Source organism: Phalacrocorax aristotelis, chromosome 1, assembly GCF_949628215.1.
Source record: "Phalacrocorax aristotelis chromosome 1, bGulAri2.1, whole genome shotgun sequence".
NCBI lineage: Eukaryota > Metazoa > Chordata > Aves > Suliformes > Phalacrocoracidae > Phalacrocorax > Phalacrocorax aristotelis.
Genome location: NC_134276.1, coordinates 170,295,819 through 170,320,470, shown reverse-complemented (window position 1 = coordinate 170,320,470; position 24,652 = coordinate 170,295,819). Strand labels below are relative to the sequence as shown.

Here is a 24,652-nt window from a genome sequence, read left to right as displayed (position 1 = left end):
TCTTGGAATTATATTTGTATTAGTGACACCCAGATCAGAACCATCACAGTCTAATACAGTGTTCAATATCAATTGTCTGTACAATTCAGTATATTGTTGTATGAATGCTGTATCAAAGTCCTGACAAAAATAAAATAAAATAAATAAATCTACATTGTCAACTGTTTCTTTTTGTTGTAAAGGAACATCCATTTAATGGGACTAATCACACTGGCAGCCAAAACAGGAGCATATGTATATTCCACAGGTAGGACTGAAAGCCACAACTACAACTTGGAGCTGAAGCACAGAGGCAGAAATTGCTCGTGTCACTATATCTCAGTAAACTACCACACATCTGCTCTGGAAATATGGGCCTCTGGTTAAACCAGGACAAAGAGAAACCTCACACTTTTATTCTGTTCCTGCTTGCCATTTCTTTAGCATTGAGGTCTGATGCTTTACTGAACAACAGAACAGAAATTTTGTTAAGAATCACTACAGATTCAACTTAAAGCCCTCTTGCTTTGTAATGATAACTAAGTTGCAGTCTCTCTACAACTTTTCTGTTTTTAGAAAAAACTCCCTTATACTATAATACTATATAGTATTATAGTACTAATACTATGATCTTTTAAAACTTCTGAAAGGAAGATTACTTCGGTATTTTACTATCACCAGCAGCAGCCCAGTGATAGCAAGAATTTATGGAACTGTGCTCATGCAAGGTATAAAAGGATGTATCATTTCCCATACTCTAATGAAAACACAGTGTCACTGGCACTCCCTGTCATCTATGTCCCTGCATCTTAAGGAAAATAATTTCTAATACTAATAATGGGCAACACTAACACAAATCTTTTCTAGAGATCAATCATCTTAGAGTGTGTAACACTTACATGTAAAATATTCCTGCTAACAGCAGCAGCTCAGATTCTGGGATGCACTTGTGCTCCCTTGTGCTCACGGCTGCGTGGCACTTTCTTTGAAAGTAAAGCACATTTCTCTAAATAGTTTGGTTGTATGGGTTAGAGTTGGATTAGGGATATAACTGAATGGAAAGAAAGATATATAAAGATATAAATGATATTGAAATACTTCACTAAGTTAGCATTAATGAAAAACTGCATTACATAGTATCCACTAGGGTATAGATAAGAAATATAAACACAACTATACTAAAAGGCATGTAAAATAGAATATCATACTGTTACATCCCCTTTATTAATTTCATTTGATTAAGGTTGACTGCATGCCTGCAACGGCATAAAAGAGCTAAACAATGTGTAATCAGTTGTACGGTATCAGTTATGACAGGTAGTGGTCTAGTCAAGATGTGGAGATACCACACTCAGTGGGATATGGAAGAAGGCATATCCCTACTGTGTGCCACGCTCCATACTTGACGTTAAAATGACAATAAAACCGAAAGCAGTTGGCATTATAATCCCAGATCAACAGCTGGCATTCCGGTCCTAAATGCCAAGTTCCTGTTGGGGATTTAGAGTCTTCACAGATAAAATATACTGTTACTTTTTACAACTGTAAAAGGCAGAATAATTCAAATGACCATAAATTAGAAGTGATGAAACACAGCTGATCAGGAAAATTGAGGACCTCAGCAAAAACTCTACAGCCATTAGAATTAGGAGCAATAAAAAGGACATTGTAGCCCACTTTCCTAAGGAAACAATGCTGAGACTATCGCTTCCATCTGCTTGTCCCCACACCTCACTTAAGTTTTGAACTTGTTGCAGATTTAAGAGTCTGATGGAGGAACAGATATCCTAGAGGGAGCTGATTTCATACAAGTTTCCTGAGAACAGATTACCAGGTAAAGGAAAGAAATCAGTAAGTACTCCCACTGGGAGAAAAGCTCTGGCATAAGTTTATACATTATTGGAGACCAGAGAATGCATATTAGAGGAACAGAACTTCTAATTACCTCAAGGCAAGGTAAAAGCTTCAAATAAAACCTTACAGTCAGCTATGAAACACAGATTTGTAGGAAGCTAGGCTACATAATTTGACACTCAAAGATTATTTGTACTTTACAAATATTAGGAACAAAAGAATTGCTAGCAATGGCATACTTATTAGCTAGAGGTGTTAGAGAGTGACGCAGAAATTTTTTTTACAGTGGTTAATGAAGTATTTTTACCTTCCATTTCGGATAATACATGTTGTAATTGTATTTCTGGCAAAATACTTTCTATTCCAACCGTAGCAAAAAAGACTGTTAAACAATTTACACTGTATGTAAATATTTTTAAATCCTGGGTTACATAGCTTGAACTCAATGGTTTTGAAATAACTTAACAAGTAAGGTAATGATGTTGATTTTTAATATATCCTGGAATAAGGGAGAAATACCAGGGGACTGGGGAAGCTGACATTCCATCAGTAGTTAGAAAGGATAAACAGGATAACTGTGTGGTCACAGGTCACAGTCAGCTTGAGAACCAAGTCAGGGAAAAACACTGAAAAGTTGATTTAGGACATATATAGCAAAGATTTTGGGCATAATGTCAAGGAAATCAATACAGTTTGAGAAAGAAAAGAAATGGTCCATCAAACTGAAAAACTCTCTAGTGTTTAGCCAAACTGTTCCTGATAAAACTACTTTTTTTTTAATCCATAATATGCATGCTATAATTTTAATTGACACATTTTAGGTTGTAATGCAGTATGAAGTCAATTATCTAGCTAATGTTTCTTCAAAAACAGTTAAATCAGAAGGTTACTACAGAATTATGCTGGTTTTAGTGATTCCACTGAAATACGTTCTTGTTTCAGTCCCATGCAAAATGTACCAGTGGACACAAAAAGTCATATTGCAAGCCGCTAAAATAGTCAGGGTTACTCAGCAATCTGAATTCATTCAGCTGTCCGAATGCAACCTTATGTACACATATAAGATCTCCAAGATAAAGACACCATAGAAAGCAGAGGTGTTGAAAAGAATTACAATGACATAATATATAACTAAGTAAAATGATAAAACTTTGATCTTAAAGTTCTTGAGTGAAGAATTACAGTAACTTCTTACATGTAGTTATAACAGGCTGAAAGTATTGAGCAAGAGGTAGTATTATACCATTACATTACACTGGCAAAAATTTAAAGTATGGACACAGAATTCCCGTCCTAAGAGATGTGTAAGAAATGAGGAAACACCTCTAAGAATGAATCATGGCTTGGAAAAGTAACCTTTTCAGTGAAGAACATTTGATACTGGTTTATCTAAGAAAAGGTTAAGGATAAAGTAATGCATTCTCTTAAATCTCTATGTCAAGAAAGGGGTTCTCCTCTATAATAAAAGTACTACCAATAGTCAGCTGAGAGTTGCACTGCAATGCCTATGCTTCAGGTATCTGATGTGCAGCGTGGAACTGACAGCTTTGCATTCAGGAAGGGCAATCTCCACGCAGTTAGAACACATCAGAGGACAGCATCTATCTATCCCTCCCTCCCACCAACCCAGCATGGTACAGCCAGAGTACCATATTGTGAGGGGATTTAAGAAAAAAAAAAAAAAGCACAGCTTTTCAGAACAGTGATGAAATATATCTCCCCTTATGGTGTCAGTCACACAGCTCTTACTTCCCCCCCCCAATACTATTTACTGCAAAATGCATACGGGCAATGGAAGCCAGTGTTTTTCTTCCAGAAGGTTATCCTAATCACTAACCATAGACTGCTGCTCGCCTGCTTTCCTCTGATGCCATACACTTTCATCTTTTACTTTACAGTGCTTCGAATTCAAGCCTCTGTCTCAGGTACCTGCTGTTTAGGTTATAGCCATGCAGACAGAAGAAAGCAAGCTGAATTCTCTTAGGCTGAAAAAAATAACTTAAATCAACACACCTACTGCCTGAACAAAAGACAGACATTACTATCCCCTCCTTTGCATCTTAAGAAAAATGATGTTCAGATGTGTCATGCGTGTAACACACCTGCATATGTTAGAGCACAATCACGTTGGATACAATGTTCCACAGACATTAGTCAACCTCAGTTAGGTTATGGCCAGCACTAATTTCCTACTTAATCTCCAGATAATTTTTTCTCATTATTTCCTTTGTGCTGGTATTAGTGTTCGGATAGCTGAGCAAATCAGGGAATTGACTTGGATGGAATTAACCAGACAAAAATGGTTGTTAAGTTAAAGTGACTGTGAAATCATCCTTTAATGTTATCCTACCTAATTTCTGACCCCAAAACTATTTTGGATTAAGATACATGCCAAAATGCTTTCAGAGTTTTTCCTATATCAAACATCTATCTGATGAAGGAACATTTTTGCCCTTGGTGATGAATTTTATTTGAAAAGTCTCACTCTCTCAATCCCATTTTAAGCAACCTATGTAATTTTTGGATCTGACTCAGTGTTTCCGTTATCTCACATGAAACAAGTAACTACATCTCTTACGGCAAAGTAGATAGTAATGCAGCAAGGTTCGCAAGGAGAGATGTGTTGTATTAGAACAATTGATGTATTTAGAAAACACACAAGCTTTTAGGCAGAAAGCACCCTCTGCGTTTAGATATCACTAAGTAATAAATAGAATTTGCTAGCACTTGTTCAAGCACTGTCATTTAGGAACAATAACTAAAGATTTAAAGTGCTTGCTCTTGTAACAAACTTACATTAACTGTTTCAAATAACTTATCGGTTATAATATATATTTCATTTTATATTCAAGTTTCTACCACATACGTGCAAGCATGCTGTGCTAAACTTAGACTCCGGTAGTATTTAAGAACAAAGGATAATTCAAGGGCAGCATTTTAGCTTTAGCGTCTTGTTTTCTGACACACTTGGTTTGTAGCTCAGCTTTATTATCCAACTTAAGATAAAACACAATAAGACCTTCCAGCCTTCTCTAGGAGAGTCACTATGAACTAATCTAAACATTCCCTTGTTTCTCACTCCCACAAAATGTGCCATCTCAGAATTATCAGAGTCCCATGAATACCAAGAAGTTCAAAACTTAACTTGTACTACTGCATGAAAACAACTGAAACAGGTGTTTACAGAGTAACAGAGCTACTGAATGCTAACTTCATTAACTTCCATTAAGCTAAATGACTCACAAATGGCATTTAGATCAGTAGTAAATCATCATCTAGGTCAGCAGGAAGCTCATTACAGACTGACAATCCAAGTGACAGAAACACTTTTCTACAAGTGCTATAGTAGTAATTTCCTGTGTGAAAGGCTTGCTGCTGTTCCTGCATTCCTCAGGGGACGCTTCTTCTCAGAGGATGTTACTCTTCCCCAGGAAGAGGAAGGAACCAGTTGTTATTGGATGTGTGGGCTGATAGCTGTCGGGCATTTTCTGCATGCCACAGAATCAGCTGTGAGAACTGTGAATACAGCTTAGATTCCCAGCTGAAGCAGGGAAAAACACTGCCTGGGCAGACAAGGTCAGAGCATACACATACAGTATCTCAGGAAGTTGAAACAGAAATAATACCTGGAACTTCCATCCCTCTAGTTCCCAGAAATGTGCTGATTTGCTAGAGAAACAATATACAGACGTGGGTCAACCTGAAAAGTGTTCCTGAAGCATTGCACTGTTGCCATGGGTAAGACCCGACAGAGTAAAATATTGCCAGTTCTAAAAGTCATCTACAGCAAGCCAGTTATCTTACAAAAACAGTACCAGCAGTCCAGAAATAGCATCTGTTAACGATGTCACTACGGGCAAAGGCAACATAACTGCGAGGAAACTAAATATTAAAGCTTAATCTTTTGGGGGTGGGGTGGGGTGGGGGTGTGTGCAGATTTTTTCCCTGTTAGGTCCCTCTCCTGAGCTTCCTGCCCTACGGTAACTCAAGCTCCCTCCGTATGTCCTGTGACACTCTTATAGGACAGGTAGTTAGTCTGTGACTAATCTTGTATCAGTGAATTCAGTGTCACATCCCACTGGCTTTTTGTTCAGTGGCAACACTAACGTTTCCTTATTCTACTAACCCCTTATTTCCAAACCTGGTTTAAAAAAAAAAAACAAAAAAAAAAACACACCACAAAAAACAAACCACCAACTATTTGATTCAAAAGTTATTAGGAAGATAGGACAGAGAGACAAATAAACAGTATGATCTCATAAGGCTTCCTCAGGAAAGCAGGCTAAAAATAGTATAGGAAATATTATATTCTTGCACTCTCTAGTGCCCAAATTCAGAATTCTGTCTCCAGTGAAAACCTGACTTTCTCTCAAGCTCCAGTTCACTCAGAGAATATAATGAAGCCTATTAAGGAACATCAAGACATGTGTTATTACCTAATTATGTAGCGGCACAACACATTTCCTGTTCTCTCCTTGTAAACCAGCGGTTGCATGCTGTGTTAGAATAGCATCACTGCAAAATGCAAGGGCCATTTGGATCATATTCTTCTTTTATTACAAATGTTGAGTTCACCTTCATGTATCTGATCTTTAAGCATTATTTGATGCTAGTAGTATCAAAGCATATTGCTTTTAAGATTAAGTACACAAATCTTTTTAAACATTCCTGTGCCTCTACAGAGGCTCACAATGCAGGTTTAGAAACTCGCAGTTCAATATGCCAAACGCTTCATCCTTTTGCCACTTGTGACAGAAGATGAGCCGTTTTGTTCATATATACCATACCTTCTTTGGAAGGCCCCTAGCTGGGCAACAGAAGAAGCTGTTTATACTGTCTCATGGTTGTTCCAGATGGGTTAGGTGTAGCCTTTGGGAGGGATGGGAGACTTTATTTCCCTGAGAGCAGCTGAAACATGTTAGGCTGCAGAGCTGTGGGGAGCAGGCAGCCTATCCTCCTCCCCCAGCCCCATATGCTGTACCTGCATAGCGCGCAAAGGGTAGGAAGGTAGGTCTGGAATGTGCTGTAGGCCAACATGACACTAAAAATTGCTTGTCTAAGAGCAAGACTGGACAGGGAAAAGGATTAATTTGCAAAGGCATAAGAGCAGAGTTTACAAATTCTTATTTTTATTCTGCTGCACTAAACACTTCCAAGTTCCTCTATTTACAGCATTTATTCTATGTTTTCATAAGACCAGGCATCAGAGATTCAGAGCATATTGAAGAGTTTTTGGTATGCTCATCTATGGAAAGGTGCAGGCAGTTTTATGTCAAGACTTTGGAGAAACAGGATTCTCTTCAAACTAGTCCCGAATTTCATTCTGTGTTTGTGATTTGGAGTTCAGATCATGGAGTTGGCAGTTCATTCAACTATGCATTTACTGGTAATCAACAGAATGGCAGTATATTAAAAAATCCATAGGTATTCAGGAAGTGACTTTTCTTATTTCTCTGCCTGGGAGCAAGGAAGGTAAGGTGATGGGAGAGACTGGGAACTACTGATTTTTATCAAGGCCCTTCTCCTGGTGGGATCACTTCTCAGCACAGAGCTCAGTCTAATTGGCAATTGAGTTTTGGACAAGGAACACAAGCAGGACTTCATTCTCTCTCTTAGAGGATAATGATTCCAGTCTTCCTTTCAAATGGACAGTGACAGAACTTTCCTTTGGTAGAGAAAAATGTATGAATATCATGCAATGATCAGAGTTTAAGTGAAAGGTTAAATGTCTGAGGTCCCAATAAAACTCAATATCCATGAACTACAGATAGCTGTTGTGCTTACAGATGAACTATAACAAACAGTAAGGGCAACCACCGTGCACAGTGAAGTGCCATGAGTTTTGCTGTACTGGCTGTTCTCTTCTGAATTGAACTTGGGCCCCAGAGGAGATGATCTATGTATAAAATTCCTGTTCTTTCCTTTCTTCCTTTTCCCCTCCCCTTAACCTCACTGAAGACAGTTAGTGTTTATTTCCATGTAAGGCTGGAGCCAGGAAAGGATGTAAACCAGAATAAATTTGAAGTTGTATGGTAAGGAAAACATGCAGTGTTCTTAGCTTTTTTAAGATAAAATTTCTTTTGTCATCCTCTTCTACAGGATTCTGGAGTTATGTTAAGCCATGCGAGGAAGAGACATTACTCCAAGATCTTTTAAGAATAAGTGTCCGTGAAGACGAATAGTTGCATAAGCCTTCATGTACACAGAGATGGAAGAATACATGCAAATTTTGCATCCATAATTGCTGTCTTTGCAAAATAGATGGGGTGTTTTTTAGGTTGGGGATTTTTTGTTGTTGTTGTACTCAAAGGCAGAAAAAATTGTGTCAAAAATACCTAAACCCCAAAATACATACTGGGCAAACAATGTGTATAGAAGAAATTGAGAGTACAGATGCTTTTTTTTGCATCAGGACACCTACTACAAATGCTGTACAGATAAACTACCAATGTCTTACCTTGAGGAGTAAAAGTTGCACATGCTTTTATTTGCTTTCACGTATTTTACAAGTTGGGGGGGGGGCAGAATTTATTTGGTCACTTTCTATTTTAAAACATAGATGTTCCTTTTGCTCCGAAGAGGAACAATCCTTATCTTTCGCCTTCCAATAATTAATCCAGTCTTAACTTTGTAGAAATAGTACAATAAATGAACAATAAACATGCCTTGCTTTCAGTGTTAACTAGCACTGGAAGAGAAAGAACAGCAAACATCTCCCAGCCAGCACAGACATTCTGACTTCCAGATTACAGTACACTGCTTTGCTTCCTCCAAATCCTGTTTACATGAGCAAGGTCAGGGGATGGAACATTAGAGAGCCTCTGCAGTTATTTCCTGCTGCTGTCAGTAAAAACTACCGAGACATCATCAACTTTCCCTTGTTCTGAACAGCTTATCAGGGAATGGAGGTTACCGATGTATTGCCTTACAGACTTGAAAAAACCCAACCTCCCTCAAAACTAAAAGTAAAATCAGAGGATTAAACAGGAAGAAATAGTCCCAAAGGGAAACATGACTTCTGATTTTTCCTTTTCAATAGTTCAGAAAACCAAGGCAATATTAAGCTCCTTGACACACGAAGAAGAAGGGGTGGGAGGGAGGCAGCAATGCTTTCAGAGTTTTCAATGAGATGGAAAGGAGAAAGAAACACCACCCCCAGCTCCCAAACCTTGACCCCAATTCAGTGAACGTTTTCAGAGTGTAAAAGGCTATAGAACACACCACATTTTTATTAACTGCAACATATGAAGGCTCTTACCATTAGAAAAGGGCATCATGCAAATACCAGTTAGTTAAGCATATGTAGCCTATTTTATACTGGTTTCAGTAACACACAGGAGAACCAAATAAATGAACCATCAAATTCAAAGCTATTTTCCTGACAATAATACAGAGACAGGAATTCTTAATGTTTTTGTAGTTATAGTTGAAAAAAAAGCAGCTCCATACTGAAGATTACATGGAAGTTTTTCCACTGACACAATGACCACATTCCCTTCACTAAGTTTACAAATGAAGTTGTATGTATCAGTGTGAATCTTAGATGTAAACAGGTTTTTCACTGTGTTCAAAAAGAACCAGCCTTACAGCTTTAGGTTAGAACACAAGCTGAAAAGATAAGCTGTTTAGAGTTCAGAGAGTTTGATGATTTAAGTGTTTTCTAGCAAAATCCCTATGAGACCATTCATACCTTCATATCTTGGCTTAATCTTTGAAGCAAGATAATACAAGTAAATTTTAAAAACCCACATAAGTAGGCACTTTAAGAGTGGAAATTGTTATGGATTGTTGGCTTTGATGAAGGAACAAATAAAAATTCCTTGAAAAGAAGAGGAGGAGTGGGAGGAAAAGATAATACCAGTATTTCCTCATACAGATAAAGCTCAAAATGTAAATGAATTGCTAAGAAAATATCAAACATATTTCAAATTCACAATAAAGAATCAAGAGTGTTAGGTTTTTAAATATTTGTTTTTCAAATCTTCTCCAGGCAGACTGTTGCCAAGAATAGATGACAGAGATACTTTTCTGCACCTTAATTATCTGGAGTCGTGTGTCCTGTTTTGGGCTTCTCAATACAAGACAGACATTGACATCCTGGAGCAAGTCCAGTGGAGGGCGAGCAAGATGGTGAGGGGGCTGGAACACATGATATACAAGAAAAGGCAGAGAACCAGGTTTGTTCAGCCTTAAGAGGGAAGGATACAGGGAGATCTTACTGCCATCTCAAATATCTAATGGGTGGATAGAAAGAAGAGAGCCAGACACTTAGAGGACCACTGTGGTAGAATTAGAGGCAACAGACATGTTGGTACGTAGGAAATTCTAGCTACGTATTATGAAAAAAAATATTTTCTCCAGTTAAACACTAGAGCAAGCTGCCCAGAGAGATTGCGGAATCTCCATCCTTACACATATTAACAAATGAACTGGACAAGGCCTTTAGGAACCTGATCCAAGTTGGCCTCGCTTTAAGGGGGAGGTTAGTTGAAATGACTCTGGACATCCTTCTCAACCTATATTGCTCTAGCATTTTTATTAACAAATCTTTACAGAATGGAAGAAAAGTAATACCTTTTTGCTCTGCCACAAGTCATCTTAGGGGCAGTAATAGTGTATTTCCTATGACCAGTAGGACAGGACACAGTTCCAATAGCAGAAGAGACTCTCATCAATAGGAAGAACACTTTCTCCTGTTTCCTGGAGTAGCCTGAGATCTCTGGGAGTTTGTCCGCTTACCATTAGGAATTTTGATAGCCATTCAACAAAACATTACAAGGTTTTAGGGAGCTCATAGGTCCTACAAAAGCTTTGATGTTGTAACTTGTCCCAGAGAAGCTGGTCTTTAAATACTTAAGACAGTGATCAGAGAAAGGCTGTATCTCTCTTCGGCAGTAGAAAAAGTAAATGTTGATTAGCTACTTTCAGTGGTCCAGGGACTTGCCAAGGTGTTTTGTAAGTAACCCTTAGGGCCTTGCTGTGTTACATGCATGATAAAAAGACACTGAACAAGAACTCCTAAAGACATGTAAGTGCAGAGTGCATTTTTCTCTCTACACATATCAAAAGGGCAGAAAATCTGCTTAGGCTAGACCAAAACACTTCAGAAAGAGTAAGTAGGTAAATACAGGACATTTGTAAATTAACCTGGCAACCTGAACAAAGATTTTCAGTCATTTGAACACCGTTCTTCCAGTCAAAGTAGGACCAAAAATCCATAAACAGCCTTAAGATGGGTCTTGACAAGTTTGCAGGAAAAAAAGAAGAAAAAATATACAATGATATTGTCTTCGATAACCAGTAGAAAAAGGGCAGCTCAGGGGGGCTGGAATAAGGAACAGGGGTGGGGGGAGGAGACTAGAGGTTGGTAACCTCAAGTTAAGAAGGATTAAAAAAAAAAAAAACAAAAATGCATAAACACAGTATCATTCAAGGGAGGACAGACAGTATCAGGAAGAAATCTGGCAGGGAAGAAATCCAGCATCTACCTTTCCCCCTTAGAACACACAAAGCCTCTACAGACAGGGCCTCTATACATTAGGGAAATTGAGCCAGGTTCAGATGAAAAGGTCCAAGTCACTGAGATCCAGAACCCTTTGGAAAAAAGGCACAAAAAGACTGGATGGATGGCCTGATTAAGAAACAGGTGATAATTCCACAAACAACAGAAGCTGGTAATGCAGCAGACAGACACTGGACACGATAATGACTCTAAGAGATGAGTTGACATTAGAAAGTAGGGAGGACCAGATAGGTTGGCAAAGCTGGGGAAAGTGTTACTTACTATGGGGAAGGAAGGATGCTAGTAGCAGAGAAGACATGCAAATGGCTTCTGGATTTGTGTCAATAGTGGTGTGTTGGACAGAGCAGTTGTCCTTAATGCTGTAGTCCAAATAACAAGGATAGAGAAGCGTTGCTAGATGGAAAAAAGATGCATATTGTGAGTGTTGAGATGCATAAAGGTGAGAATCAATGGTGATTCCGAGATCAAGATAACGGAAAAGATAATGTAGTGATTACTGACACAGTCAAAAGGCATAAATTTTGAAGCAATATTTTTGTAGTCAGGAAGACTGTAAAGCCAGCCAGCAGCCAAAAGGATGTTGTATGCCCAGTAAACTGCTCTCATATCAAAAGAATTAATGAAGAAGATTATATGATTGGCAGGTTTAGAGGTATGTAAGAAAGAATTACACTGTAATCATACATTTGAATTCTGCGATCAGTATTAAGATCAAGAAATAATGGCCACAGAGTATTTTAAAGTTACACATAGCCAATAAATTATGTCCACCGCAGTCCACTGTCAAGACTACTAAAGAGATTTCTGTAAGTCTACAAATTACTTTTGACAGAAGTTATCTTAAAAAAACCCCATAGTTCCTGACTACAAGAAACATCATGAAAACACAGCGACAACTGCTAAACCTTAAGATATTTGAAAATATCATTTGTTTTTTTGAGGAAAAGGTTTGTTTTGAAGAAAAGATTTCTTTTAGACAACAACCTCTGTATCATGATCTTCAATAAATGACCCTAAAGAATTTTATAAAATACCTTCACAACATACCTTTTCATAAAGCATTCATGACAAAACAGAACAGCAGAAGCCACACCTGTTGCCTATTCATATGTATTAACCCTTCAGCCACACAAACTCTTGTTATGGTAACTAAAATTGCTCAAGGTAAAATTTATGCCTTCACAGGAACAGATTCAGAGCTAAAAGAGAATTTCTCATTTTAACCTAATTCTAGAACAGTATGTCTTCTAGATTTCATATCAGGAGAGCATATTTCTCCTCCTACGAAACTACCGTTAAAACATTGCCTTCCTTTCCTCCCACATGCCATACCAATGTCATATGAAAAGCTAACACTAGAAGGATCTAATCCTATGATTCTGTCATAAAATGTGTTACTTTTTTTCCTAGAGAGCTACTAGATGCCTTAAAAGGAGAAAAATTAAAACATCACTTCTAGAATTTTTCAATGAGGCAACTATTCTTTAGGTTTCCCATTAACTGCAAGTAAAGACAGAGTTACAAAAAGGTATTTGAGAATAAGCCACAATTTTTAACAGAAATATTTAGATATAATTAGCATGGGCTTATAATTAGAATTTCTGCTTAGTATATGGGTAAAATTGCTAATATAACGTGAAAGCTTTGCTATTACACCATCTCCTGGTTAGCCTTGGGAACTGTAAGAGAAAGCTTGAGAAGTTAGGATATTGAGCTCTGAGCAGTAGACAATTGTTAGAAAAAAATATATATCATTCATACAGATAGAAAGAGCACATTTCTGATAATATTTTAGTTTAAGCTATACCCTATCTTCCCCCCTCCCCACCCTCAGACAGCAGCTTACCAGAGTACTGAAAGACGAAGAAGAACTAATTTCTATGACAGGTGGGTCAAGTGTTTGTGTATTAGTCACATCAAAGGTAGGGTTGACCTGTTGAAAATGAATTATATTATTATTTCAGCACCAGCAGAGAAAGGGAAGTAAGACTGGAATAAAAATGACCACTTGCTACATTAAGGCATCACTATTCACTAAGGACTGGAAACAGGCTTTAAAATTCGTAAAAATAAGGGTAGGATGTTACCCTCCAACTGTACAAAAATCAATCACAAAATACAGAAAGAGAATTCAGATACACCTTTATTACAGAAATATAATTTATACTTCATGAACATCCATCACCCAAAACTAACTTGGGATTTCTACCACAAGAGGTGCAAGTATTAAGAAGTTCAGTTGTATAACAAATCAATAAAAATGAAGTTATAAATACTAATTTGAAATGGATTTGCTAAGACACCTAACTCAAAAGCTGCCCAAGGCCAAAGCCAAGCAATTGACAGAGCGGCCAATGATGCTGCTGAAATACTGAACAGTAGGAACTTCCCAACTCTAAGTGTCATTTGCAGATGCTTTTGAAAGTTTTTACACATGTGAAATAACTATAAGGGCTCCTGAAAGTTACCTTTGAGTTTTACTTTCCAGCATCAGTCACTTGTGGGTACTGTTGTAGGCCATTTTTCCTATTCCTCCTTCCACCAGAACTGTCCCCAGCAGAAGTGGTTACAGCCCTGGATAACTCTAGACTTGAGAGCTGCCTTCTAGCAATGATGCTCAATTAGCTTGTTACAATCCCAGGACAGCAGTAGCCCTCCACTTGTGGAGGTTTCCATATACATCTATGCAGCACTCCTTTTTTTTAATGCTACACTGGTCTCCTGCCTGTTGTAGTTTACTTAGGGCACATCCTTACTCACAGTTTCATACTGCAGCTTATAAATCCTACTACCATTCCGCTCAAGCCAGGACCAATGTGGTTGCAGCCACTCTGGCTCAGCAATGCATAGGAAGGTGTGCGCCAAGCCGGTCCCTAAGGCCAAGTTGCCTTACTAACATGGGTACATCATTAGCACCAAAGCTGAAAGTGAGCACATGCTTAGCAGCCCAGATTGATCAGTTACCAACTCACACTCAAGTTCCTCAAGTCATCTATTGCAAACAAACAAGACAGACTGTCGATATGCTTGCTTCTTACATGCCAACTCTGATTGTCAAAATAACTTGAAAGACACTGTTGTGGAAAACAGGTAGGAGGTAACACTGACTCTGATAAGTTAACCTGCCAAACACAAACCATGCTGTTCCCAAAACCACAGCAAAAATTGCTTTTTACTGGGATAATGTCAGAGGCTGATTAAGATGTCAAAATTGCAGATGTTATAATGACATACCTGATCAATCTCACAGTTGGACTACTCACTTATTGTTTGTTATAGAAGTCAATCTATAACTTTAGCAATATTTTGCTAATGTTCTTTTCTGGAAGTGAAGCATTAACAAAATATAAGAGAAAGTAAGGTTTGAGACAGCTGCTGCTTATATTTTCACTTAAGGATCAGAATATCCTCCCTTAAAAATCTGTGTGCGTATTTTCCATACCACTGTATTTTCTTTGTGTGGAAGCCCTATTCTTATCTTATCAACTGACAAAATTCACAGAAAGACTAGATGACTTTTCAAGTCACCAAGAAATGTGGCGTAGTAAAGAGAAATGAACTTTCCTCTTTTCAACTTTTTGTCAGTAATCCAACTGTGGCCTTATCAGAAGCACCATTAATTCCAACCGTTTTACTTCAAAGTGGAAAATCTAAAGAAAAACCCCCAAACCCACACTTGCCTACTGACAAGTTTATATTTTAGTTGCTGAAAGTTTACGAGATACATCATTTTATTTTGCCTTTTCAAGGAGGAAGAGCCTACCATTTCACCTGAAGACTGTCAAAACTCTGCCTCAGCCAGAGCTGTTCACAATGTAACAAGCAAAAATCCATTTGTTAAGTAGCTAGAATGAGATCTTAAAACTGGAATTAGTAGCCAGGGAAGGCAGGCAATAGCATCTTGTGCTGCCAGAAGCATTTTCATTCAGTTCATTTGGATTTCCATAACTTATACACAGAAATTTTGGTTAAAACTAATAGAAGATCTTCCTCAGTAGATGTGGGGTGGGGACATGAACAAAGCTTACTAGCAAGCTAGAAGGTAAAAAAGATGTTTCAATACAGATGGTACCTGATTATTCAAGCTGAAAGTGATCCTCACATTTTGCAGCACTTACAAATCAGAGATGACAAGCCTTCCTTAAGGGGAGATCTTAATTCTGTTTTTAAGCTAATTCACCTTTCTGACTGGCAGTACTTAGCTCTTTCTTGGATTCAGTTTCAACAAGCCATTTGTCATCCATGGGCTCTTTTTTTTTTTAAGTATTCTGTCTTTTAATTCAGATTATATTTGTATTAATTGAGAATGAGCTACCCAGAGACAATTAGGAAACACATCCTGCTACAGGGCCACCAGAGCTGATAACTTAAAATTCTCCCTCAATTTGTAGATGCTGAAATCAAGTCTGTCTTTCTTCCAATTTTCTCAAATGGACTTGGAGGAAAGAAAGGAATAAAGGAGAACCAAAGCCAAGTAATGTGGCCTAAGTGATAGCTTTCCATTTATCTGAAAGTTCTACCATTTTAACTGGACTTCTCCTTTAGTTCCTTATCTACAGAAACGTGATTAATGAAAGTCTCCTCTGGATATAGTATTGCTTACCACTTTATCAGAGTTAAGGTGAGGAAGAGGTGAACTGCAAATATTACTTTTTTCCCCTTTATACATACCCTGTCTATTTAGATTAAACAGACAACTGTCCTAAAGAGCTTACATTTATCTAGTGCCCAGCATAAGCAGGGTCATTTGCTTCTGACCTTCAGTCAGTCCTGTAATAAATATAATTAACACATTATCTGAGTGTCAATCATAGTATGGGCAGCTAAGCCTAAAGTCTTTTTCTGACATGCATCATTTGGCCACTGAAGAGAGGACGATGCACCTGCAGGACTCTACAGAAGGACAGCAGGTGCTGATCACCTATCACTACTCTAATGTAGAGGAGCTACCACAGTATTATTACTAATAGCTCTTGAAACATCTGGTTTGAGATAATATCTCCTTGTTATATAAATAAGAGATATTGTAGAATGAGTTAAATGCTTTTCTTGATACAGGGTTGCTAAATAAGTATATGGTATGATTAACTTAAGACATGTGCTCTTTATGTGGAAGTATCACATCCTGGAGTTGAAATGAAAGTCTCCTCTGCATATAGTTCTCCTTATTGCTTTATCAGAGATACAGGGAGAACGAGGGGCATTGCAAACACCGACTAAGGGTTCAGGAACTGTCACAGGCCATAACGAAAGATATATCTATATATAGATATATACAATTGTAAGGCACCAAGTCAGAAATAGCAAAGTGTCTAAAGAAAAAAAGTACAAAAGCACGAAGGCTGTAGCTAAACCCTTCTTGTAATTGTGTTTAATATTGCACTAAAAATTCATGAGGTAATGGAATGAAGCTAAGTGTAAAAGTTTCAAATGACTTGATGTTTCCTGACAAGGTAATGTAGTTAGCTGTTAAATAATCTCACCAAACATATTTGGAAAAACTTAACTTTAAAAAACAAGTAAGAAAAACCGGAACACTAAAAAGCAAGGTAGAGAGAACTCATGTATTAAAGGTTTTCAGAAACATTCTTGCAAAGCTTTCCTTTAATTACCTGGTAAACTGATATATAAGTATTCTCATTATCTTCTTCCAATATGATGATACAGTTATCACATTTTGATCCATAGCACAAGAAAATACACTTGAAGGTTTCTATAGTACCTTTCATGTAAGGAATTACATATTTCTAAAGACTGAAACAGAGCAAAACCTAAATATACTATTTAAATAAAGTGACAGGCAGGAATTAGGATGACTGCTTAGGACAGAGAACTAGGGGAGGAACAAAAGAAGCAGACCGAACCAAGTATGCGATTCTCAGCCATATGCTTTAAGTAAATGATTATGCCCCTACGGATAGCCCTCTGTTGGTTTTAAAGTATATCCAGTCTCAACGCCACCCCCCATTTGCTTCACTTTATTCTTATAATGCATTTCATGAGACATTACTGTTGTACCAAAAAAACCTAAAAATTAATAAAATTAAAAGAGGAAGCTGTAAATAACTCAAAGTGTTTCCTAGGGAAGTGATGTAGCTATCTTTGAAATTGTTTCTCCAAACATGCCAAGAGAAATTTATCTTTCAATTTGATAAAACACTGCTCTTTGTGCTAGACTGGAGCCCTCAAGCCAAGCAAGCCATATAGTCTTATTTCTACTGCCACCTAGCGCCTATTTGGACCCCCTTCATCTGAGAAAATACAACTGGTGGTATCACACTGAAAGTTTTAAGATGAAACTAAATCAACAGTAGCTTTTCATGCTCAAGATACAAACTCTACACATCTTAGATTGTTCAAACCCCAATGCTATGTTTTCAAAGGAAATCATTATTTCTATCTTCCATCTGGTTTAAAGAGATCTGTAGTACATGAGAGATTAATTATGTACAAACCCAGGAAATTCAGAAATACAACTGTTAAGTGGAATGCATTTCTTTTAGTATATTGCACTGAAACTGCATTACTGATTAAATATACTATTTTCAAATATCTCCAAAGGCTCCTATTTCAAAGGGAGACAATGACCGAGATTTATTACCGCTAAATTTAGACCTGAAGTACACTCAAGCTCCACATTTCAGTCACTATCCTGAAGGTAAAATACCAGATAATACCTGCAATTCTTAACGCCCTTGTGCAAGCTGGTTTTTTTCAAAAAATCATTTCCAACACACGAAAACACTACAAGTCTCTCTCTGAACCCAACTGAATGAATTCTGAGCAAAGTCAGCTCCATTTTGTGTGTAGTATTTTCCCAGAATCGAATTCTGGAATAGTAGGGACCTTGCCACATTGAGGGAAGCAGGGATAGAGAAGCAACAACTATTCAAAAGCAGTAAGAAACCTGGAAAGGCATGAAAGATTAGGAATTTAAAAAGCATGGACAGAATTACTTTCTGCTTGAGTTCCTCCTGTACATCTGTTGAACTTTGTGTTCTACCACTTTGAATTTTACCCAAGGCAATCAATCTTCATTCCTGCTATAGAGGTGACTAAACTTAACCAGCTGAGCATAACGCAGGGCAATGTATTATAACACATCAAGTGTCTAGATCACATTGTAGTAGCTTGTAGCAAGCCTTAGAAAGTCACCTATACTTCTAAATATCCCATATTTGAACTGCCTCCTCTGCCTACCTGTAACTCTTGCACGTTACCAACTCTCAAAATACTGTTATTTCAACTTAGTTAAGATCAGTCATCTTCCCCTGTTCCTCATAGAAAAGAAAATAAACAGAAAGCAAGCAGTTCTGCATTTTATCTGAGACGCAGATGAGATACTAGGAAAAAATGTGTTATTATAGTATATATAGTATATATTATTATATAGTATATATAATAATATATAATATATATAATATATATAATAATATATAATATTATTTAATGAAATTAATAATATATTATTAATAATATATAGTATATATTATTGCTGCGCTGTAGTGGAATAGGTCCACAATAGATCACCCAGGGAGATTGGGGAATCTACATCCCTCTCATAGAGTCATAGAATCATTCAGGTTGGAAAAGGCCTCTAGAATAAAGTCCAAGCATCAACCCAACACCACCATGTCTCCTAAACCATTCCCTGAAGTGCCACATCTACATGTCTTTTAAACACCTCCAGGGAAGGTGACTCCACCACCTCTCTGGGCAGCCTGTTCCAATGCCCGACCACTCTTTCAGTAATGAAATTTTTCCTAATATCCAGTCTAAACCTCCCCTGACACAGCTTGAAGCCATTTCCTCTTGTTCTATCACTGATGACCTGGGAGAAGAGGCCAACACCCACCTGGCTACAACCTCCCTGCAGGTAGTTGTAGAGAGTGGTAAGGTCTCCCCTCAGCCTCCTCTTCTCCAGGCTAAACATCCACAGCTCCCTCAACCTCTCCTCATAAGACTTGTTCTCTAGACCCTTCACCAGCTTTGTTGCCCTTCTTTGGACACGCTCCAGCACCTCAATGTCCTTCTTGTAGCGAGGGCCCAAAAATGCACACAATATTCAGGGTGTGGTGTCACCAGTGCCGAGTACAGGGGCACTATCACCTCCCTGGTCCTGCTGGCCACACTATTCCTGATACAAGCCAGGATGCTGTTGGCCTTCTTGGCCACCTGGGCACACTGCTGCCTCATGTTCAGCTGGCTGTCAGCAAGCACCCCCAGGTCCTTCTTCGCTGGGCAGCTTTCCGGCCACTCTTCCCCAAGCCTGTAGCGTTGCATGGGGTTGTTGTGACCAAAGTAGAGGACTCAGCACTTGGCCTTGTTAAACCTCACACAATTGGCCTCGGCCCATCGATCCAGCCTGTTCAGGTCCCTCTGCAGAGCCTTCCTACCCTCAAGCAGATCAACACTCCCACTTCAAGGCCTCCTGACTAGGCACAGCCACGGCTGGCTTGATGTACCATTGGCAACAAGACTAGATGACCTCCATAAGCTCCCTCTGACATGTCTGTGATTCAATTCCTCCTTTCCCTGGTATGTTAGAATTGTGATGAGCTATAGAAAGATGAGGGTGGTATTGCAGTGGAACTGCCTAGTGCTAAAATTCTTTGTTGCTTATTGCTTAAAAAGAGGTTGGGATATTATTAAAAAAGTATGTTTGTTCTAACTGAATAGGGACAAAAATCTTTATTTCTTCTCCAGAGTATAGCATAGCACAGTGGGGCTAGAAATGCTGCTTTTTTTTCAGTTACAAGAGGAAATATTTAAGAAGATGGAACACTGAGAAGTTTCAAGCATAGTTAGTGCCACTAAAGGATATTACTGCTTGTAGTAACCTGATACTAGTTTTGTCTGGATAAATTATGCCTCTATCCAGATGGTGAAGTCCATTCTTCCCTGCCACAACAACAAAAAAATCCACCCATAATTTTTGCTGAGACAGACAAGAGGGGCAGTAAAAAAAAAAAAAGGAAAAGACATATGGAGCAGCAAAACTTGATAGCTTCACTTTAACTATTATATTATCACATTAGTTCTGAAAATAAGCTGCAAAAGGAATTCCTAATCATTATATTATTTAATTTACAAATATAGAAGTATAGTACATTACAGTGCAGTTTTGTTGAAACTATCAGACACTGTTCTGTCTCAAAGAATATGATGTGTTCTTTTGCTATCTTCTCAATCTTGATCTGAGAGGAAGATACTCTACAGGTAATGTGATGTTAATAGAAAACTAAACACAGCAACCTTGTTCTTAAAATCCTGAAATCAGGCCCGGAAATATACTACAACAGTCCAAAACTTTGCTACAACAAATAACAAAACCACAGAGCCCTTTCATGACTATGGAGCAGCTAACCCAGCAGCCTATAAGCTGATACAAATGTTACAGCCATGAAAAAATGCAGACAATAAGTTAAGTGAAATCTGTCAAAGCTAACTGATAATTTACTGATGTTGTGCTACCAAATTTCTTTTATGTGCCCTTTCAATATGGGTAATGAGGTGCTTCCTAGCCTCTAGTTTAACTGTAGCCTGAACTCACTGATGCTTTTCCAAAGCTTCTCAATTACTTTGGACCAGGGATGGGTGCGGTGGGTGTGTGTATGTGTGTGTGTGTGCGTTTGTGTGTGAGATCTGGAAAGTTGCTTTAGGAAATCTTCGTATATTTGCCAGGCATCTGAGCAGCAGAGGTCTGAAAAGTTGACCTGAAAAGAAAGCAGCTGAACCCTGCAGCTGTAAGCTCTGTGTTTGTTTAGCATGTGCTAAACTGAGTGCAATTTGAATGGGTCTTGAAGCAAACTGTTGATGCAGCCGGAGTATTTTAAATCTGCTGGCAAATGCTGTGACTGAGTTTTTTCCAGCACTGACCACCTATACTGAAGGCTGCTACCAGTAAACTAAACTTCTTTCATTGACCTTACAATGAAGGGTCAGAAGTTTGTTTATGAAGCTTGTCATACATGCAGTTGTCCTGCTCTGACCAAAATGCTAAGTGTCAGAAAGCTTCACACCCAACTTGACAACAGAACCTGACACATGAGATTACTTAGTGATGGATTCTATCAGGGTTCCCCTCCTCCGTCAAAATGTTTTTGAGTTTTATACTACTTATATTGCATATATTTGTATTGCATACAGACACACACATCAAAAAGCTCAATATCCTCAAATCTCAGTATTTTAGAGCAGGAAACAAATGCCACTGTATCTGCATTTTATATGAACAAAACCACGTAATGGTGAATTCTATAGTACTCTATTAGTATATGACAGCAACCAAAAAGTTCTTAGATTTATATCAGATACAGCTCTTGGACACTAGAGCCACCTGGAGAATATGAAAAAGAGATAATAGTGTAGGTAATCACCTTGGTAGATCTGGCTAGCTTCTGCATGGACAGTCACAAATACATCCCTAGGGTTTTAGTAAAAACAGCTGTCTTTAAGGCATAGTACTGCTTACCTATTTAGCATAGCTTTCAGACAACCTGACAAACATAGGATTTTCCAAATACTGACACAGAATATTTGACATTTCACTTCAGTTCCCTAATTCCCAATACTTCCAAGGGTTGCTGGTAGAAGGTTTGACAATAAAGCGGCTGAAGAATTAAATTATCAGGAAATCAGACCACATAGTGACATAAATCACACTACTAGCCTAGAAAGGCTTTCTAAACTTTTAGATAGATATCAAGATCTTCTCAAAACACCTAAAGGTCTTGGAAAGAGGGACAACTTGTGACAATCAAGTATTTGACTTTCAGTAATAATGCCACCTTGTCCTGCTTATAATGATGTATTTTGAGTAGTACCCTAAACCTCACTGAAAATTCAACTATCTTCTGCAACAACTGCCATGTTAATTCAGAAACCAGACTATCACCTAAGTTTTGTTTAAATCAGACGTAGAGTAGACTTACACAAGCATGAAGGGAATTCACCAAGATAAATCTGACAGCATCAGCTAGCCTAGTAACCTTAATGTGGATTCATAAGTTATGGTTGCTTCCAAAGTATTATACATAACAACAAAAAGTTCTCTGGTATATGTGGAACACATTTAATCATAAATGCTATACAGATAGTGTTTACAAAAGCTTCTGGTTTCCTATATTAAAGTACTTACTGCACTCACCTCAACCGACTGAAGTTTTTCATCATGGAGATGAGGTGACCTTGGGTAAATATCAAGAAGATGAGGAGGATCATCAATATGTGTTCTTCTAATATGGTGTTTAAGAACTTCTTTATAATCAAATGAATCAAAGTTGGTTTTCCATAGTAATACCTGTAAGAAGCCATCATATCAGTAACTACTTGAAGCCTATTCAGTGCCCAAAACATAACTATTTAGCAAAGACAGTTACTGCTATAGACAGCAGGCTCATTCTGATGTTGTGATCATCACTTAGTCTGATCTCTATTACAAGACAGGCACTTCCCCAGAGTATCTTGTTCTTCAAGTCTAATAGATGTGGTCCAATTCATCAAAAAAAATTCTCTAAAATATGTCTCAATAATCAGAAACCAAGGCAAACTTCTGTCCCAGTGGACTGGACTAAGTTATGTTTCTGCTAAATTGAGGGTCATACACTATCAAATTTCTGTCCCCTACAGAGGCTTGCAGGTCAAACGAGAAAGAGTTCCACAGAACTCTAAAACACCTGGTTCCAGTGTTTTAGCAACAGGCATCTGTTTTCTGAACCTTGTCCAATTATATTCAAGTTAGGAACAATATACAACAATCACAAAATGGCCAAATGCAGAAGTAAGGTAGTAGAACGCAGAGGCAAGATAGCAGAAGGTAGTCTATCTAGCCTCATGGATAGACCTGGAAACCAAACCATAACACACAATGTTGCTCTCTTGTGTCACAAAACAATTGTATGTATAAGTAAATTAGGTTTACCACAAGTTTACATGATTCGTGTCGTGTTTGTTACTTTAAGTGCTAAGGTTAAAAAGAAAATGAAAAAGGAAACTCATAACACTTAAAAGATGGCAGTTTCCAGAAGTCCAATGCTGATATTTATAGCTGCTTCCTAAACAAGAGAAAACAAAGATGGGACTGATCCGACTTAAAATTACTTGCCTGTCCAGCCAAAAATTATTTTTTACAACCATTAAAAGTTTTTCAGAAGTTAATAAGCTATACATAAACAGGACAAACCAGATTTTTTCACAGAAATCCCAAGCAGACTAAATATTTTAAATATACTCCTAAGTAGCTGCATTGTTACACATTCATTTCAGGTTCAACATCTTTCATGACTCCATTGAGTGGAAGACCCTAAATATGTGCTAGGAGACAAAGTGCACCAGTAAAGATGGACCCAAACTAACTCAGGCATTAGTAACAGTGCAGGTGGGATGCACGGATCTCGGTACAAACTACATAAACCTGCCTCAGAACCCGGCACTTGCAGGACATTTAGGTGTTAGATTAGCTGATTCACAGCAGCTCACTGTGCTGTAAGAAGGAGGTCCTGCTTTCTCTTCCTCCTCTTCTCAGCTACGTAATTCCACTACCTCCACCACCCAATCCAGCATAAAGTTAATCACATTATTATGTGGTTTTTACCCATTTTATCAGACTAATTTTCTGCTGGTTTAGCAATTTGAACTGGCTCAGCACCAAGTGTAAAGAAGGGTATAGGCAGGAGGCAGCAGCAGTAGGACCTTCCATCAGTGGTGAGCATTTGAGCTGCTCAGGCTCTGTTTCACTTTGCTCTAAAGTGGAAGGCCATTTCACTGCAGCTTCATCATTACAGATAACAAAATTAGTAAGACTGAAACCAGCATGGAAACATCTATATATGCCTTTAGTATCTCAACTGCAACACAAAGAGTGTAAAAGCAACTACGCACAACCCTAGAAAAATAGTTATTCCATAAGGAAGTATTTCCCTTTACATCCAGGAAGTCACCAGAGACAATGAGTTGCCTCTTCTATATGGTAAGAGCTGAATTAGCAGCACAGGATGCTACCTTCCACAGAAAGAGGTATAACTTTGCTCTTTCACTTAAAAGGTGTTATGTCTTCCATGGAAGCAGGTAAATTAAACAATCTGTCATGTGGACATACAGCCAAGAAGTATGAGGAACATGAACTTCAGAACTCTACATATTCAGGTGTTTTTGACTGAGGAAAGAAGCAAACAGGCAGGGAAAAAAAAAAAAAAGAGTATCCAGTGCTTGTTTCAAATACTTAATGTCCTTCTGAACAACGTTTTCAGCGCTCTGTGCACCAATCAGGAAAAAAACCTTGCAACTAGAAGCAGA

General features: G+C 38.1%; 1 protein-coding gene across 4 annotated transcripts in view; it reads right to left on the bottom strand.

The window, feature by feature from the left end:
• The window catches only part of POC1B (POC1 centriolar protein B), a 59,172-nt gene that overhangs the window by 17,538 nt on the left and 16,982 nt on the right, over window positions 1-24,652 (bottom strand). For 3 of the 4 annotated variants that reach the window (XM_075080680.1, XM_075080683.1, XM_075080681.1), the window contains exons 9-10: window positions 22,506-22,658; window positions 13,203-13,289 (exon numbers count right to left, since the gene is read on the bottom strand). In XM_075080680.1, coding sequence (XP_074936781.1) covers window positions 13,203-13,289; window positions 22,506-22,658 — 240 coding nt within the window. The remainder of the gene's footprint in view (window positions 1-13,202; window positions 13,290-22,505; window positions 22,659-24,652) is intronic. The other variant, XM_075080682.1, reaches the window with a different exon arrangement.